A 17,462-nucleotide genomic window follows, 5' to 3' on the forward strand; every position below is an offset into this window, starting at 1 on the left:
TGGCTGTAACCAACCAAAACACAACTACGTATATTGGTCAAGCTGTGGGCAGCGTATGCTAGTTATCGGAGAGTGTGATTGTTAAACATTAAATTTATAAATGGCCCTGGATTCTACTTTATCAGAATCAATCTGGTTGTGAACTCTACTGTTAATGAATTTTGCTGTGATCACTGTAACTGCTTCCTTCTCAGAAACATGGTAATTTTCTTGCTGTGTCACTGCCCATTTTCAATAAACAATACTGCCCACGCTGTTTCTCTCTTACACTGTGTCCATATTCCCACTCTGTTTGAAGATGCAGTCAGTGCCTGTAGCACAGTATCCCAGCAACGATGCACTGTTGGAGATGAGTGAGTGGACACCTTCAAGAACATCTAGCAGCTGCCTTTGAAGAGTCAGAGAGCTTACAGCCATGGAGATGTACAGCATGGAAACAGACCCTGCAATCTAACTAGTCCATGCTGACCAGCTATGCTAAATTAATCTAGTCCCATTTGTCAGCATTTAGACCATATCCCTCTAAACCCTTCCTATTCATACACCCAGCCAGATACCTTCCAAATGCTGTAATTGTACCAGCCTCCATCACTTCCTCTGGCAGCTCATTCCATACACGCACCACCATCTAAGTGAAAAAGTTGAACCCTTGGGTCCCTTTTAACTTTTTTCCCTACACCTTTGCCCTCTAGTTCTGGACTTCCCCCCAACTCAGGGAAAAGACCTTGCATCTTTACCCCCATCCATCCCCCTCATGATTTTATAAACCTCTATAAGGTCACCCCTCAGCCTCCGACGCTCCAAGGAAAACAGCACCAACCTATTCAGCCTGTTCCTGTAGCTCAAATCCTCCAGCCCTGACAACATCTTTGTAAATCTTTTCTGAACCATTTCAAGTTTCACAACATCTTTCTGATAGGAGGGAGACCAGAATTGCACACAATATTCAAAAAGTGGCCTAACCAATGTCCTATACAGCAGCAACATAACCTCCCAACTCTTGTATTCAATGCTCTGACAAATAATGGAAAATGTACCAAACACCTTGATCACTATTCTATCTACCTGCAATTCTACTTTCAAGGAGCTATGAACCAGAACTCTAAGGCCTCTTTGGGAAAGCTTAAGAGAGAGAATTCTCCAGGTGGAGGCTGGAGAGCTAAAGACATGAGTCATACAGTACAGAAACACATCCTTTGGCCCAACCAGTCCATGCTATGTTCCCAAGCTAAACGAGCCCTACCTGCCTGCGCTTGGTCCATATCCCTCCAGACAGTTCCTATCCATGTACTTACCCAAATGTCTTTTACATGTTGCAACTGTACCCACATCCTTCACTTCCTCTGGACGTTCATTCTGCATACAGGTCATTCTGCTATAATACACATTTCGTCAGCATGAATTGGCTTTAATGTGATTGACTGTTAATTGTTGGATGCAAACTTTCCTTACCTGTATTAGCAAGAACGCGATTCCCTAATGTAGGTGCCACACTATACTTGCCGTGTGTGAATACTCCGTACATTCCCTTGGGAAATTCTAATCCAAACTGGAACTGCTGCATTCCTGCACTCTCCTTCACCTTACAACATAATCTTACATGAACATCCACAGGAAGTGATGGATGTGGGTACAATTGCAACATTTAAAAGACATTTGGATAAATACATGAATTGGAAATGTTTGGAGGGATATGGGCCAAGCGCAGGCAGGTGGGACGAGTTTTGTTTCGAAATGGGGCAGCACAGTAGCTCAGTGGTTAGCATGCTGCCTCACAGCGCCAGGACCTTGATTTGATTCCAGCAGGTTAGGTAAATTGGCCGTGCTAAATTGCCCATAGTGATCAGAAATGTTTGGTTAGGAGTAAATGTCGGATAATAGGGTAGGGGAATGGGTCTAGGTGGTTTACTCTTCAGAGGGTCGGTGTGGACTTGTTGGGCTGAAGGGCCTGTTTCCACACTGCAGGGATTATATGATTCTAATGTGGTCAGTGTGGTGGCTCAGTGGTTAGCACTGCTGCCTCACAACACCAGGACCCAGGTTCAATTCCAACCTCAGGCAGTAGTCTGTGTGGGTTTCCTCCGGGTGCTCCGGTTTCCTCCCGTGATCCAAAGATGCGTAGGTTAGGTGAATTGGCCATACTACATTGCCTGTACTGTTCAGCGATGTGTAGGTCAGGTACATTAGTCAGGGATAAATGTAGAGCAATAGGGTAGGGGAAATGGATCTGGGTTGGTTACTGTTCAGAGGGTCAGTGTAGACTTGGGCTCAAGGGTCTGTCCCCACAGTGTAGGGATTCTATATAACCACAAAGAAGCAGGACACAGAGAATTCTTGCAATGCCAATTCATATCCTGGTAAATGTTGCATTTCTACACAACCACAAGGCGATATTTCCCATCCAAATGTAAACTCGTTCTGCATTCTCCAGTAGTTCCACATCTCCTCCTGCTCCATGGGACAAACTGAGGCCCCCAGCATCTCATAGGTCTCACCTTTAAGACTATGTTTCTGACAGCAGCACCCGCTCCCCACTGCACTGAATGGCCATTGTATACTCATGGCTCCAGAGCCAGGAGCAAGGTGTTGGTGGAGGGGAGAGACTTAGAGAGCGACATCTAAACTCCCAGGCAATAACTAGGGCCTTGAACTTTGTCCACTGAATGAGAATAGGTAGTAAAGTGTGCAAGATAAAAATCAAAAGGTTTTTATTATTTAAAATTACATTTTTCCCCAAAAAACCCCACACATAATGCTATTTCTGTGCTAGAAACCAAAACCATCAAACTCTAAAAAATAAAAGATTTTGTGCTGAGCTACTCCCGATCTCTCACTGTGCAATGTTGGAAGTCGAATATCCTGCAGGAACAGGTTAAAATACCCAAATGGCTGTCTAGAAAATAAAATGTACGGAAAGCCAGTAGAAAGACATGGGAACACATTGTTGAATAGAAGGTTTGTTAAAACTTATGAGAGCCCGAGGTAGTTTGCTTCCCACGCACCACTCCTCCTTGCCACAAGGTGGCGAGGTAAGCCTGTAGCAGCAAATTGCCATTAAACTGAAAGCTCAGTTCCAGTCATTCATTCACAACATTATCCCAAGGCACTTCAAGCAGGTCGTCACTTGAAAGCTTGAAAGGATTACAGGAGTTAAGGAAACAGAACCGACTGGATACAATTGAATAATAGAAAGTGTTGGAGGAAGCTGAATGCCTCTTTCCATCCCAAGGACATGACTAAGGGGCTCTGTCTCGAGTTGCTCATGTGGGGTTCCATATTAATCAATGCACAAAGTGCCCCATACATTCTCTCGGGAATTCCTAATGCAACAGACACTGAGCAGCGCTTACCTTAAATTGCAACAACGAAGAGGCAGATAACCCTTCCAATGCAGTTCAAAGCATTGCATTTCCACACAAACACAGTGATAGTTCCCATCCAAATGTGTAAACCCCAATCTCACATTCTCCAGTGGTTTCCTGTGTTCCTTCCTGCTCCTGGTCATCTCCTGTCCATGGTACAAACAGCCCACTACTCCAACCCTCCCCCTCACCCATTCCCAACCCAGCACCCAAACATTCCTTATTAATGTTTCCATGGGGAAGTATTGTACTAACCTTGCCTTGCTAACAGCTAGATCGCCCCTCCATCCACCACATGCTAAAGGCGCTGTGTAAATGTGTGTTGGAGCACACATTAAAACCTTCTAAAGTGTAGGAAATACAGAAGGCAGCTGTGAGATAGATAAGTGAGTTTGGTGATGTTGGTGATGGGACATTTACAACAAGCAGGTAGGTCTCCCTAGAGTATGGGAGGCTGAGGATGACGTTATAAAAGTTTATAAAATCACGACGGGGTTATAGATAAGATGAACGGCAGGTATCTTTTCCCTAGGAGGGAAAGTTCAAGACTAGGGAGCAGATTTTTAAGGTGAGAGGAGAAGGATTTTAAAAAAGACATGAGGGGCAATTTTTCATTTACACAGAGAGTGGTTCGTGTGTGGAATGAACTTTCTGAGGAAGTGGTGGATGTAGGTACAGTCATAATGTTTAAAAGACATTTGGATAAGGACATGGATAGGAAAGGTTTGGAGGGATATGGGCCAGGAGCAGGCAGGTGGGACTAGTTTAGTTTGGGTTGTGTTCAGCATGGACTGGTTGGGCTGAAGGGTCTGTTTCCGTGATGTATGACTGTGCGGGTCATGGATGGGGTGAATAGTCTAGGTCTTTTCCCCAGGGTAGGGGAGTTAATAACTAGAGGGCACAAGTTTAAGATCAGAGAAAAAAAGACTTAAAAGGGACCCAAGGGGCAACTCTTTCACCCAGAGGGTGGTGCATGTGTGTAATGAGCTGCCAGAGGAAGTTAGTACAGTTACAATGTTTAAAAGGCACCTGGGTGGGGATTATGACTAGGTCAGACTGGGATGTCTGGTTGGTGTGGATCAGTTGTACTGAAGGGTCTGATTCCATGTTGTATGACTCTGTGGAAAATACTAAGTGGATTTGGTTGGAGCAATGGATTTCTGCAGGTATGGTGGATGAGAGGTGAGAGGGAAGAAAGGAGGGGGGGAGGAAAGCAGACTTTGTCTTCACATCCTGGGCTGGAAGAGGAAGAGAATTTAGGAGGAGCTGTGGCAGTGGGGAAAGAGAGAACGAGCCTGGGTGAGGGGCAGTCTCATAAAACAGCAGTGAGGGCATCCGACTGGAACAGACTACACTTTCAAAACACAACGGACACATCTAGTGGTTCCATCGATACCTCATTCCCAACGTATAGTAAATTCCGATGATGTTGCTAAAGGATCGAGTGCAGGGAGGGTGACTGGGCAATGCTATCACCAGAGACCTGATCAGTTCCTGCAGCAGCAGCAGACAATGCAATGGAAATAGAAAAGCAGTCACTGCAGAGTTCTCCATTGTCTCACGTAAATGCTCCCATTCCAGCTGTGAGAGCAAGGTTTCCTCAGGAAAACCAACATGAAACACTGTCTATTGCGATGACTGCGCCAACTCCAGTGCTCCCTGACCCAGCCTCCTGTGCCCAGTGATCCCTGTCAGTTCCAAACTCGAGTGCATTGTTGCAGACACTGAATCAGACTGTCGATACACGCTGCCCTCCTGGAAGGGGGCTGTGTACATGCTGGCAACGGCTACCCCTTGGGGGATGAGCGGACTGGGCACCCCTGGCTGGGCAGGCTGCATGGAGAACAGCCCGTACCTGGGCAGTCCCTCGAAATCCTCTCCACTGTGGAACAGTGCCCGCTTCCCTTTCTGACGTCGGTTACAGAACCAAACCCGGACCACCTGTCGAGGGAGGGGGAGAGAGAGAAACACACACATGGGCTTTAACTGACTGTACTGTTACCCCCCCTCCCCCACAGTCCCTGAGAGAGAGAGAGACACACACACACACATGGGCTTTAACTGACTGTACTGTTACCCCCCCTCACAGCCCTGAGAGAGAGTGAGAGAGACACACACACATGGGCTTTAACTGGCTGTACTGTTACCCCCACACAGCCCCGAGAGAGGGGGAGAGAGACACACATGGGCTTTAACTGACTGTACTGTTACCCCCCCTCCCCCACAGTCCCGAGAGTGAGAGAGACACACACACATGAGCTTTAACTGGCTGTACTGTTACCTCCACACAGCCCCGAGAGAGGGGGAGAGAGACACACATGGGCTTTAACTGACTGTACTGTTACCCCCATACAGCCCTGAGAGAGAGGGAGAGAGAGACACACACATGGGCTTTAACTGACTGTACTGCTACCCCTACACAGCCCTGAGAGAGGGGGAGAGGGACACGACACACACACGGGCTTTAACTGACTGTACTGTTACCCCCATGCAGCCCTGAGAGAGAGTGAGAGAGACACACACACATGGGCTTTAACTGACTGTACTGCTACCCCTACACAGCCCTGAGAGAGAGGGAGAGGGACACACACACACACGGGCTTTAACCGACTGTACAGTTACTCCCACACAGCCCTGAGGGGGGTAGGAGGGAGAGACACGCATGTTGTTAAATTAGACTCACGTGACCTGTCAAGGGGCATGGAGGCGAGACAGTGCGCATTTGAAAGTACCAGAGGTTGGCAGGAAGTGAGTAGTGGGGTCAAGGGAAAAGAGAATCTTCCCACAGGTTCCTCCCGAATTTGCTGGAATTCAGCAGGTGTGGGACCTGGGAATACAGGCAGCTGCAGGACAGCTCATGGCTGTTGCCATCAGAGAACGCTGATGATCTAAACCCTCCAATGGATTGGCACATGGTTCTGGGCAAACGACTGAAGTTTGCAGACTCTCCTATTCTCACCACCTGCTGCCGGGTCTATCGGAAGGATCTGACACATTTACGGCAACGTTACAAACCCAAACACACCCTTCAATGTCCATCGAGTCCTGCAGTGGGACTTGTTCCTTCTAGATCAGAGGGAAGGACTCGACCACTGACCTCAAGATCTCTTACCACTGAGAGAAACCATTATTACAAACAAAACTCAAACATTCCCAGCTCGATCTTTGAGTAAATGTACAGTCATTTCCCTCCTCATGATTTATTTGGACCTTCTGCAACTACCAAGTTAATTTCACACCCGGTCTGATCTCCTGAGTGACTGTGGAATGGGAGGTGTTCCATTGAGCTCAGTGAGCTGTCTCTGAAGCTCAGCTGGAGTTGGCTCACAGCCTGGGTACTGTAAGTGGTGGTACGGTGCAGACAGAGGGAGGAGTAATTGTCAGAAGGGGCATGGGGAAGGTTGAATTGATTGTGAGGGATGAAAATACCTTCCAAGGCAGGAAGAAACAAAACTTTTTTTTTAAAATCACACATCTAATGGTTGGTTCACTCTATCATCAGGTGGGGATATATCTCTGCGCTTGGCTCTCCAATTCCCTCCCTCGAGCCCCTCTCCATCCTCAAAACATAGCCAATGCGTTGGAGAGAGTGCAGAGGAAATTGACCAGGGATTGGGGTGTTGAATGATGTGGAGAGACTACAGGAGACAGGCAGCTAAGTTTAAGGGGTTTGTAAAAGGCTTCAATAGTTTCCTCTGACCAGCTCTGGTTTCGCTGAGTGAGGCTAGTAATCAGAAAGCTCCGCTTTAAGATCATTGGCAAAAAGAAATTATAAATTAATGAACCTGCGATTTGCGATCTGGATTGGGAAACCTGGTCGGATAGGGAGGGAGGGGAGGAGAAACAGATTCAACAGCAATTTGGAAAAAATAGAGATTTGTAAAATCATTTAAAGGGGCAGAATCAAAATAATGAATGCACTCAGTTTTGTTTTTCCCAGGGTTGGGGAATCAAGGACACGAGGACATCAGTTGAAGGTTACACAGAGGTTAGTACACATATGGAATGAGCTGCCAGCAGAAGTGGTTGAGGCAGGTACATTATCAATATTTAAAAGGCATTTGGAGAAATACATGGTTAGGAAAGGATTAGAAGGACATGGGCCAAGTGCAGGGAAATGGGGTTAGCATGGATGGACATTGTGGTCGGCATGGACCAGTTTGGGCCGAAGGGCCTGTCTCCCTGTTGTAGGACTCTATGACTAGCTTACAGAAAAAGAGAAGAGGGGTTCATCTAGGGATACAGGTCTGAGAGCCCAAACAGCCCCTCACAGTGTGGTACCATCCTCTGAGGCTTGGTGTCTGGGATGTTGCTTAACCGTCCTGTGAAGTGCCTTGGGAATGTGGTATTACGTTAAAAAGACGCTACACAAATGCACATTGTTGTTGAAAAAGCCAGAATTCACCTGTTTTGCTTGTAATTCTCCCACAGTCTCCCTCGGCTGTCAGTACCTCACCCACCACTGCCACCACGTGACCCTCCTTACATCTTTCTCCAGTATGAGGTTGTCTGCGATTTGGCCGAGCTCCTGAGCGGACGGTTTCGGACACTTCAGGAAGGCGGACTCCAGCGCCTCCCTCAGGTTATTGTCGATGCTGGTGCGCTGCTTTCTCTTTCGGCTGGGGGCCAGCCTCTGTTCGATGCTGCACAGCTGCTCAACACAGGAAAGCAGGGGCGTCAAAATGGGTAGCTTAATCGTTTTTAAACCAGAGAGATGTACGTGCATTCTCCACCCTGAAGAGCAAAAGATGAGCCCTCCTGCCCGGTTTGATTGTTTGCAGGTGAACCCTGGAGTAGAAACGTCTGATCAGCTGAGCGACTGTGGTGGGCATCACAACCCCACCTTCACATGAGGCATACATGCAATTGGGTGGGGGGGTGGGGTGGGGAGAGACAAGGTGGGCAGACAGATTTGACACTCTCTTGCCTCCAACCACAATCCCGAATTACACGAGGATGAACACATGGGATGGGCAAGTAACAACCCTTCGGGCCATCTATCCAATCCTGTACCTGCTCTCGTCAGTTCAGCTGGAAAGGTGGGATTCCCTTGGAGAGCACAGGAGTTTTTTCGAAAAAAAAAAAATGATCCGGCTGATGTTCAGGAGGAAGGGGGAATACTGTACCGGGTTCTGGTCAAGCTCCTTCCTGAATGGAACCTGGTTGGGTAGATCACTCCGAGTCCGAGGACTGCGTGAGAGTGTGACCAGGAGCAGGCTGGGATATTGGAAGTCAATGATGAGCCACCTATTGAAAGCAGAGCAGCTTGAGGGGCTGAATGCAGGAGTAATCGACCACTCTCTAATGTTCTTACTATCTACAAATGAGCACTAAACAAATTCAGTATCTGCCCAGCACCCCCTCCACTGCGCTCAGCTTTGGAAACAGATACATTGCCCAAACAGACAGCAGATAGCGACTGACTGACCCACAAGGGGAAAGGTCTGAAAACCCGCCCAGGTCACTGCCCTGAGCCCAGTCTGGGGCTCAACATCTTCTTGTTCCATTCATTCACTGGCCTTTGCAGGAAAGGTCAGAATTTATTACCCCTGTCCCTAGTTGCCCCACCTTGAGAAGGTGGGGGTGAGCTGCATTTACTGCCCCTGTCCCTAATTGCCCCCCTTGAGAAGGTGGGGGTGAGCTGCATTTACTGCCCTGTCCCTAGTTGCCCCCCCTGGAGGAGGTGGGGGTGAGCTGCCTCCTTGAACCGCTGCAGTCCATGTGCTGTGGGTAGACCCACAATGTCCCTTAGGGAGGGAATTCCAGGACTGGGACCCAGCCCCACTGAAGGAACGGTGAATGGTTTATTTATTCTTTCACAGGCCATGGGTGTTATAGAGTCAGAGAGACATACAGCATGGAGACACACCCTTCGGTCCCACTGGTCCATGCTGACCAGACATCCCTACCTAATCCAGTCCCATTTGCCAGCATTAGGCCCACATTCCTCCAAACCCTTCCTATTCATATACCCATCCAGATGCTGTTAAAAGTTATAATTGTACCAGCCTCCACCTCTTCCTCTGGCAGCTCATTCCATACATGTACCACCCTCTGTGTGAAAAAGTTGACCCTTAGGTCTCTTTTACATCTTTCCCATCTTACTCTAAACCTATGCCCTCTAGTTCTGGACTGACCCCAGGGAAAAGACTTTGTCTATTTACCCTATCCGTGCCCCTCATGATTTTATAAACCTCTATAAGGTCACCCCTCAGCCTCTAACACTCCAGGGAAATTTGTAGCCCAGTCCTAATTGCCCTGGTCAGAAGGCAATTACAGTCAACCACATTTACCGCGGGGTCCTAAGTCCCACATGGGCCAGACCAGGTTAGAAACAGCAGATTTCTGTCTGTGGAGGGACATGAGGATATAGATGAGAGAGAGCTGGAGGGACACATACAGATGGTGCTGATCCCATCTTCCTGCTCCCCTTGTCCTTCAGAAAAAAACGTGTGTATCGGCCAGCTATTTGACTGTGAGGTGCATCGCCGATTTATCCTGCTATGTGCCGAGGAGGCTGCAGGTTTGGGAGGTGCTGACGGGAGGCCTTTAGGTGGAGAAGAATCGATTAGAGTGGGGTTTGGGTGACGTTGGTGAGCGAGCCCAGGGAAAGCTGGAAGTGAGCTCCCTTCCCACTCACCTCTTGAAAGTTCTCGGTGTCATTAGCCTCCTCCAGCCACCGCTGCAGTAGGGGTTTCAGCTTGCACATGTTCTTGTAGCTCAGCTGCAGGGCTTCGAACCTGCAGATGGTGGTCTGGCTGAACATCTTGCCTGGAGGGGAAGCAGAAAGAACGGGCTTGAGAACCAGCTGGCCCCTTCCTCTGGAGTGTCTCCAGTGAGTGGCACTCTCCCCTCCCAGTCTCTGCTGGCAGATTCAGGAGGGACTCTCCCCAGGAGCAGCACCGAGGGAGACTCACACTCACTCCCCAACTCCACCCAAGCCTGGACATCCAGCGTTTCCGCCTCAACCAAGATCACTGACAACACCTGGGTCATTGGGACACTCGCTGTGGGATCCTGCTACTCAAAACCACTGACCTGTTTCCTTTGATCAGGAGCACGGAGCAGGGATTCCAATGGGATTCCCGAGTCCAGACAGTGGCCACCAAACTGACCAATGGCCGTCACTGAGTAAACTCAATGAGTAAACCCCCCCTCAAATTAAACAGAAGGACACGGTGTACCGAGGCTGGGATTCAGCAATGGCCCAGGATAGGACACTGCACCACTGACAACACCATCAGGGCTGTGGGTGGAGGGATGGATGCAGATAGAGAGAGAGAGAGAGAGAAGGAAAGAGAGAGAGAGAGAAGGAAAGAGAGAGAGAGAGAGAGAGAGAAATAGAAAAAGAGAAAAAGAGAGAAAGAGCTTGTAAGCAGTCAATCCATGTGACGTTTTATAAATTCCTACTCTGAAAGCCCGAACTTCCATGTACACCTGTTGGACTATAACCTGGCGTTGTGTGATTTTTAATTTTGTCCAACACAACACAGACACACACCCAGACACACACACAGACACACACACAGACACACACACAGACACACATCACTTAAAGCCTCTGCTCCCACCACCACCCATCTATCCCCCCTCCCCTTCCTCCTTACTGCTGCAGCACACATTCCCACAGGGCACTGGGTGAAATAGGACAGCCTCAGTACACCCCTGGGTTAGCTCCAGCTCGGCAATCACACATGGAGCAATGAGGGAGGGGGTGGGGAGAGAATAGAAAGGGTCACCTGGGAGGTTCCCCCCACCACCCTCTAACCCATGCCTGTATCCTACCCCAACAAGGTCAGTGCACAGCAGGCAAGCACTCACTGCAGTTCCCTTCATAGATGAGTAGTAAGGATATTGGCCAGCAGCTGGCTGGGGCAGGACCAGGCCTGATTTCTCAAGGCTGAAATATGTGTTACAGGTCAGGCAGCATCAAAGGAGCAGGAGAACCAACGTTTCGGGCATAAGCCCTTGCTCCTTTGATGCTGCCTGACCTGCTGCGCTTTTCCAGCAACACATTTTCCAGCTCTGATCTCCAGCATCTGCAGTCCTCACTTTCTCCTAGCTAATTTCTCAAGGGACAGTATTGAAATGTGAGAAGGTTTCTCTAAAGCTGGCTTGGCTCTCAGTGAGGTCTGACTGAGTGTGGTTCGGGTCACTGTGTTGTAGAAAGGACAGAGGCACCAGGCTGGGTGCAGGCTCAGCTAATGAGGATTCGACCAGAAATGGGTGATGTACAAGTCAGACCGTGAGTCCTTTCTCCCAGAAGTAAAGGTGCTGGAGGAGGGATCTAATCAAGGTTATTCAAATTCACAAAGGTTTTGATAAGAGTGGTACAGAGGAAGAGGCTGTCAATATAAAACAGTCAGCAACAAATCAGTTGGAATAAAGAGGCTGCTTCTGAATTTCCGAAAGCACGAGGAGAACATGGAAGTTGATCCTGCACCAAATGGATGAAGGAAATCGGTCACGGATTACTGAAGGGGATGCTACAGGAGGATGTGATGGGGAAGGAAAGACAGCCCGAAACGTCAATTCGCTTGCTCCTCGGATGCTGCCTGACCTGCTGTGCTTTTCCAGCACCACTCTGATCTAGACCCTGTCTGTATTTCACATCAGCCCTACTTACGCTGATCAGTTCAAATGCCGTTGTGTTATAATGACAGTTTCCAGGTTAATATCATTTTGTGAGGAGGAGAGAGACAGACACACAGGCACAGACACAAAAAGTGGGTAAGTCTGCACGACTCAGGGCTAATCGTCACTTTAAACCTGGAGTCAGAGACGGAGTGTGACAGGCTGGGCTGGGGTTCAGGTTGCTGATGGGTAGGACAGAAGCCATCAAGGCCTGTGCTTAAGGGTCTGTTGATGTTGTTGCATGTCTGTTATATTCAGTGATTTATTTTTCAAGTTATTCCAGACAAAGCAAAGGAACCTAACTCTGGATTAACATTGATTCCCACGATTCACTTGAAGTTGTGAATATATAGAAACGTAACCACAATCTTTTAAAAAAAAACATAGAATCCCTGCCGTGTGGTAGTAGGCCATTTGGCCCATCAAGTCAATGCTAACCCTCTGAAGGGCATCCCATCCAGACCCACTCCCCTACCATAACTCTGCATTTTTCACAGCTAACCCACCTAGCCTGCACACTACGGGCAATTTGGCACAGCCAATCCACCCAACCTGCTCACCTCCGGACTGTGGGAGGAAACTCGTGCAGACAGAGGGAGAACATACAAATTCCACACAGACAGTCCCCGGAGGCTGGAACTGAGCTTGGGTCCCTTGGTGCTGTGAGGCAGCAGTGCTAACCTCCGAGCTACCAGGCCCAGGGCTACCTTTGACAGGTTCATGATGTTAGATGTAGATGAGGAAAGATAGGGGGAGGCTTGAGTGGAGCAGAAAGGCCAAAGTTGGACAGGATGGGCCTTTTCCCGGGCTGTGTTTTCCACTCAACCCATTTCCAGGAGCACAAAGTGCAGGGCTTTTAAAAATATTGCAACACAAGCAAGCGGTTCATAGGCCGTGATCTAATCACTTGGGCCAGGACTCACTCCATTCAGAAGTTAAGTCTACGACAAGATTAAAGTCTCTAACTCACATCCATTTTCTCCAAAATGGAATTAGATTTTCTCGAGAGGCACCGTCAGCCCACAACTGACACCAAAGCAGAAGATTCTCACCAAAAGGAAACCAGTTTAGCAGTCACCACCTCCCACCTCCCCCCAGCTGCTTTTTATTTAAATATATTCTACTGAATCCTTTTTAAAATCCAGCTCCGTCGAACACATCTAGGACCCACCGTACAGAGCTCCCAGAGCCAGGCCCACCTCAGCCTGTGTGAACCCCAGAATAATCCTCTTCTTCTTCAGTTCTTTAGCAAACTGCTCCAAATCCTCGGAAGTGGGTGTCTCCTATAGCATCAAACAGCAAAAAAAAATGAGAAGGAAAAGTTACCAGCTGTTACTGCTCTGCTGTTAAATCACTGCACGCTTTCTCCCTCACAGGACGTTTCACCTTGGCCCACCTTTCCCAACGGAGTGGACAAGTTGTCAATTGTACTTGGAGTATCCATCCCTATAATTCCCCCCCACCCTCAATTGGCTGACTTCAGTCTTTCCTAAACAAATCTACAGAGCAAGGAGAAACCATTGGACACTCAGTGAGCCAAGTGGCCCCCTTCTTACAGTAAGCCGTCACGAATGGATGATAGCGATCTTAAATTGCACTTTTCACAGCTTCTGAATATTTCTCAGAGGCTAAAGCTCCTTCCTACCTCCAGATGCAAAAACTATTATAATGTAGGAAACTAATTCCGCACAAAAAGACTTCACAAAACAACAATGAGATGATCATCAGGTCATCTGTTGCCCGATGTTTTGTCGGGTTTTATGTAAATAAGAGAGATAGTCACCATTTATTTCAGAGCAAATGGCTCAAGTCCAGACTGCAGGCAAACCTGATTAATTAAAGATTTACTCTCAAAGTCCCAAAGCATTCAAAATGTATCTACCTTGGCATCAATCCCACTGAACCACTGTCCTCTGGCAATGCAATCACTCAAAAATTCAAAATCCTCAAATGTATTTCACCTCCCAAAGAGAGAAAATGCTGGAAAATCTCAGCAGGTCTGGCAGCACCTGTAAGGAGAGAAAAGAGCTGACGTTTTGAGTCTAACTTACCCTTTGTCAAAGCTCTTTTCTCTCCTTACAGATGCTGCCAGACCTGTTGAGATTTTCCATCATTTTCTCTTTGGGTTTCAGATTCCAGCATCCGCAGTAATTTGCTTTTATCCAGTATTTCACCTCCTCTTGGTCTGAAATGGCTGACCTCTGTTCTGACCCAGGATCACTAGGTCCAGACTCTTCAGTTGGGAGGACAATTTCTCAGTCTTTGTCTGTCTCTCTGTCCTGTCCTACATTTCAAACAGTTCAGCTCTCACACTCCTGATCTCTCGGCGCAAAGGGCTAGTCCACACACCCACTCACTGGAAACCACCCTGGCACTCACCCTCACTGATCAAACTGTCTCATACACTCTCTTGAGTACAGGTGTGGAGATAATTGTAAAAATGAAAGGCCATTCAGCCCACTATGTACATACTGGATTCTCAATGAGCAACTCAAGCTGGTACAACATGCCTGCCTTCTCCCATAGCCCTGTCAATTTCTCTTCCAATTATAACCCAATCCTTTCCGAAAAGCCTTGAATCTTTGCATAGTGTCCTGCAGAACCGAGCCACTCGGCGTGAAAATCATCTTCCCCGGTGATAACTCTAGTTCCCTTTCATCTTAAATCTCTCTCACCGGCTTCTCCACCATTCCAATCACGGGGAATGTTCCCGCTATCCACTCTCTCCAGAACCTCCCTGATGCTGAATATCACACTTCCTCCCGACTTCTCTTCTCTATGGAGAAGATCACCTCTTCCAAAATATCCATGCAACTAACTATCGCTGTGAATTTTTTGTGCACCCTTTTCCCAATGTTTTCCTTCCCAAAGTGTGGCACCCGGAACTGGTCAATGTAATCCAGCAGAAGCTGAACTGGGGCTCCTGTACAGGCTCACCATAACTGGCATAAAAGCAAAATACTGCTGATGCTGGAAATCTGAACCAAACCCCGACAATGCTGGAGAAACTCAGCAGCTCCATGACAGAGCGAACATTTCGAATTTAAAACGGAAGACCAGTCACACTGGAACTGGAAACAGTCACTCTGTTTCCCTCTCCACAGGCGCTGCCAGACCTGCTGAGTTCCTCCTGCATTTTCAAAGCTTCCTTTAGTAATCCAGCCCTCGCTTTATCGATTGATTGATTTATTGTCCATTGTGCTGAAGTATACTGAAAAGCTTTGTTTATGAGCAGTACAGGCAGAGCAGAGTGAGCAAGGATGTAGAGATCAGAAAGACTTTAGATAGAGACATACATTGCACAGGGCGGACGCTAGGCAACATTAGCAAGGTCAGCCGAAACTAATGCTGTCTTTAAAAATTCAGACCACTGCTGTGGGTTGGTTAGTTTTACCTGGACTGAGCCGAGCAACCGTGTGAGGCCCTAGATCCAAGTGATACACGTGGCTGGCTCTGCACCTGTATTTGTCTACACAAGGAGGTTTCTCAGCGTTCTTACATTGAGCAAGGAGGGTAAAGACCAGAGACAGGGACCAAAGTTCACTGTCAAACCATTTCATATCGGCTTCAGACATGACCCAACATGCTCCCGAGTCAGGGACGTGTAGCTGAGCATGGATCCCAGTGCGGGACCCCCCCGTGCACTGTTGGGTGGTGCTGGGGTTAAAAATCACACCACACCAGATTATAGTCCAACAGGTTTGTTTGGAAGCTCGTTCACCCACCGACCACAGTGAATCCCTGTACACCGAGCCAGGCAACATTGGGTGATAAATAAACTCCAGCTTCATTCTGAGCCGTTACCAGGCCAAGGAGAGTGCAGCTAGAACCACCCCCACAGCTTTGTATCGTGTGTCTGGCACATACAACCGCAGCCAGGTTTCTGCAGCACCTTTCAAATCTGCAGCAGGTCTACTCTCTCCAAGGTGCACTGCAGAAATCACTGAGCGCTTCTCTGGCAGCACCTTCCAAACCCACAACCCACCTAAAAAGACAACTCTAACCCCCCCCGTGCTAGTCCCCCACCCTGACATGGAAATATATCTGTGTTCCCTCAGTGTAACCGGGTCACAATCCTGGAATTCCCTCCCTCATTGTGGCTCACAATCCACCCAGGGGGACTGCAGTGGTTCAAGGGGGCAACATCTCATCTTCCCGAAGGGGAATCAATCAGCAAACCGTGAACAAATAAACAGAAAATTGATTTTAAAATTAACAGCGAATGTAGTCCATTAGTTATTCCCTAACTGGGGAAACTCACCTGTCTGCCTATCTCTTTAAGCATTTTGTAAGTTTTAATGAGATCACCTCTCATTCTTTGAAACTTTCAGAGAACACAGACCCATTTTGTTCAGTTTCTCTTCATAGTCCAGTCCTGCCAGCCCGGGAACAAATCTGGCGATCCGACATTGCCCTCCCTCGATGACAATAATATCGTTCTTGAGATAAAGAGACCAAAAACAGCGCAGTTTTCCGGATGCAATCTCCAAGGATTTCATTTCGCTTCGAATCGGACAGTGTAGCACCTCTGAGAGTGTAGCATTCCCTCTGCCCTGCACTTGGGAGAATCAGCCTGGGCTCTGTCTCCCTACCTGCGGAGATAAAAAATCACACAACACCAGGTTATAGTCCAACAGGTTTAATTGGAAACCACCTGATGAAGGAGCAGCGCTCCGAAAGCTAATGCTTCCAATTAAACCTGTTGGACTATAACCTGGTGGTGTGTGATTTTATTTTAAACTTTAGGCACCCCAGCCCAACACCGGTATCTCCAAATCCTATCTCCAGAGAAAGGCTCAAACACACAAGCGTCTGACTTCGAAGCAAGAGCCAAGTCTGACAGAACAGAAAGTCTCGTCAAATTCCCTTCCCACAACTAACACCCCCCTCAGACACACAACCCCCTCCCTCCGTCCCAAACAAAAACACTAGAAATACAGTTGGAATGTTGTCTTTAAATTCCTCTCCTCCCTGCTCCTACTCCTGACTCAAGACAGCCAGCTAAGTCGCAGGTAGAATTCCAGAAAAGATTTAAAAAACTTTGAAATTCACCCCCTTTCTGAAAGGTAGCTGAAATATTGGACTCGACATTACAAACACATTGTTCAGCTCCTGAGTGATTGCAGTTCAGACATGACATCATCTACTCCCTGAGGGAAAAAAATCTCTAAAAGCCTTGACTTCTATTGGGACTCTGTAGCACACACTCTCTCTCTACAGTGACCAGTCAGCCCAGATCTCACAACATACTCCAAACCATCCCCCACCCGCTTCGTTTTGGGTTGGATCTCACATACCTACAGGCTTTGATACACTTGTGGAACGTGGGTGCCTGGACCCAGCATTTATTGCCCATCCCTAGTTGCCCCCTTGAAAAGGTTAATTGCCTTCTTGAACTGCTGCTGCTGCTGTAGGCAGACGCACAATAGTGAGGGGGAGGGGTGAGGGAGGGGTAGGGGTAGGGGT

The 17,462-nt window shown here is 48.0% G+C and overlaps 1 protein-coding gene across 1 annotated transcript in view; it reads right to left on the reverse strand.

Annotated features, from left to right (window-relative positions):
• Positions 1-4,988: 4,988 nt before the first annotated feature.
• The window catches only part of LOC122541568 (POU domain, class 5, transcription factor 3-like), a 13,177-nt gene continuing 703 nt past the window's right edge, over positions 4,989-17,462 (reverse strand). The window contains exons 2-5 of the mRNA XM_043678400.1: positions 13,168-13,279; positions 10,003-10,133; positions 7,849-8,013; positions 4,989-5,303 (exon numbers count right to left, since the gene is read on the reverse strand). Coding sequence (XP_043534335.1) covers positions 4,989-5,303; positions 7,849-8,013; positions 10,003-10,133; positions 13,168-13,279 — 723 coding nt within the window. The remainder of the gene's footprint in view (positions 5,304-7,848; positions 8,014-10,002; positions 10,134-13,167; positions 13,280-17,462) is intronic.

This window comes from Chiloscyllium plagiosum, chromosome 37, assembly GCF_004010195.1.
Source record: "Chiloscyllium plagiosum isolate BGI_BamShark_2017 chromosome 37, ASM401019v2, whole genome shotgun sequence".
In the NCBI taxonomy this organism is placed as follows: domain Eukaryota; kingdom Metazoa; phylum Chordata; class Chondrichthyes; order Orectolobiformes; family Hemiscylliidae; genus Chiloscyllium; species Chiloscyllium plagiosum.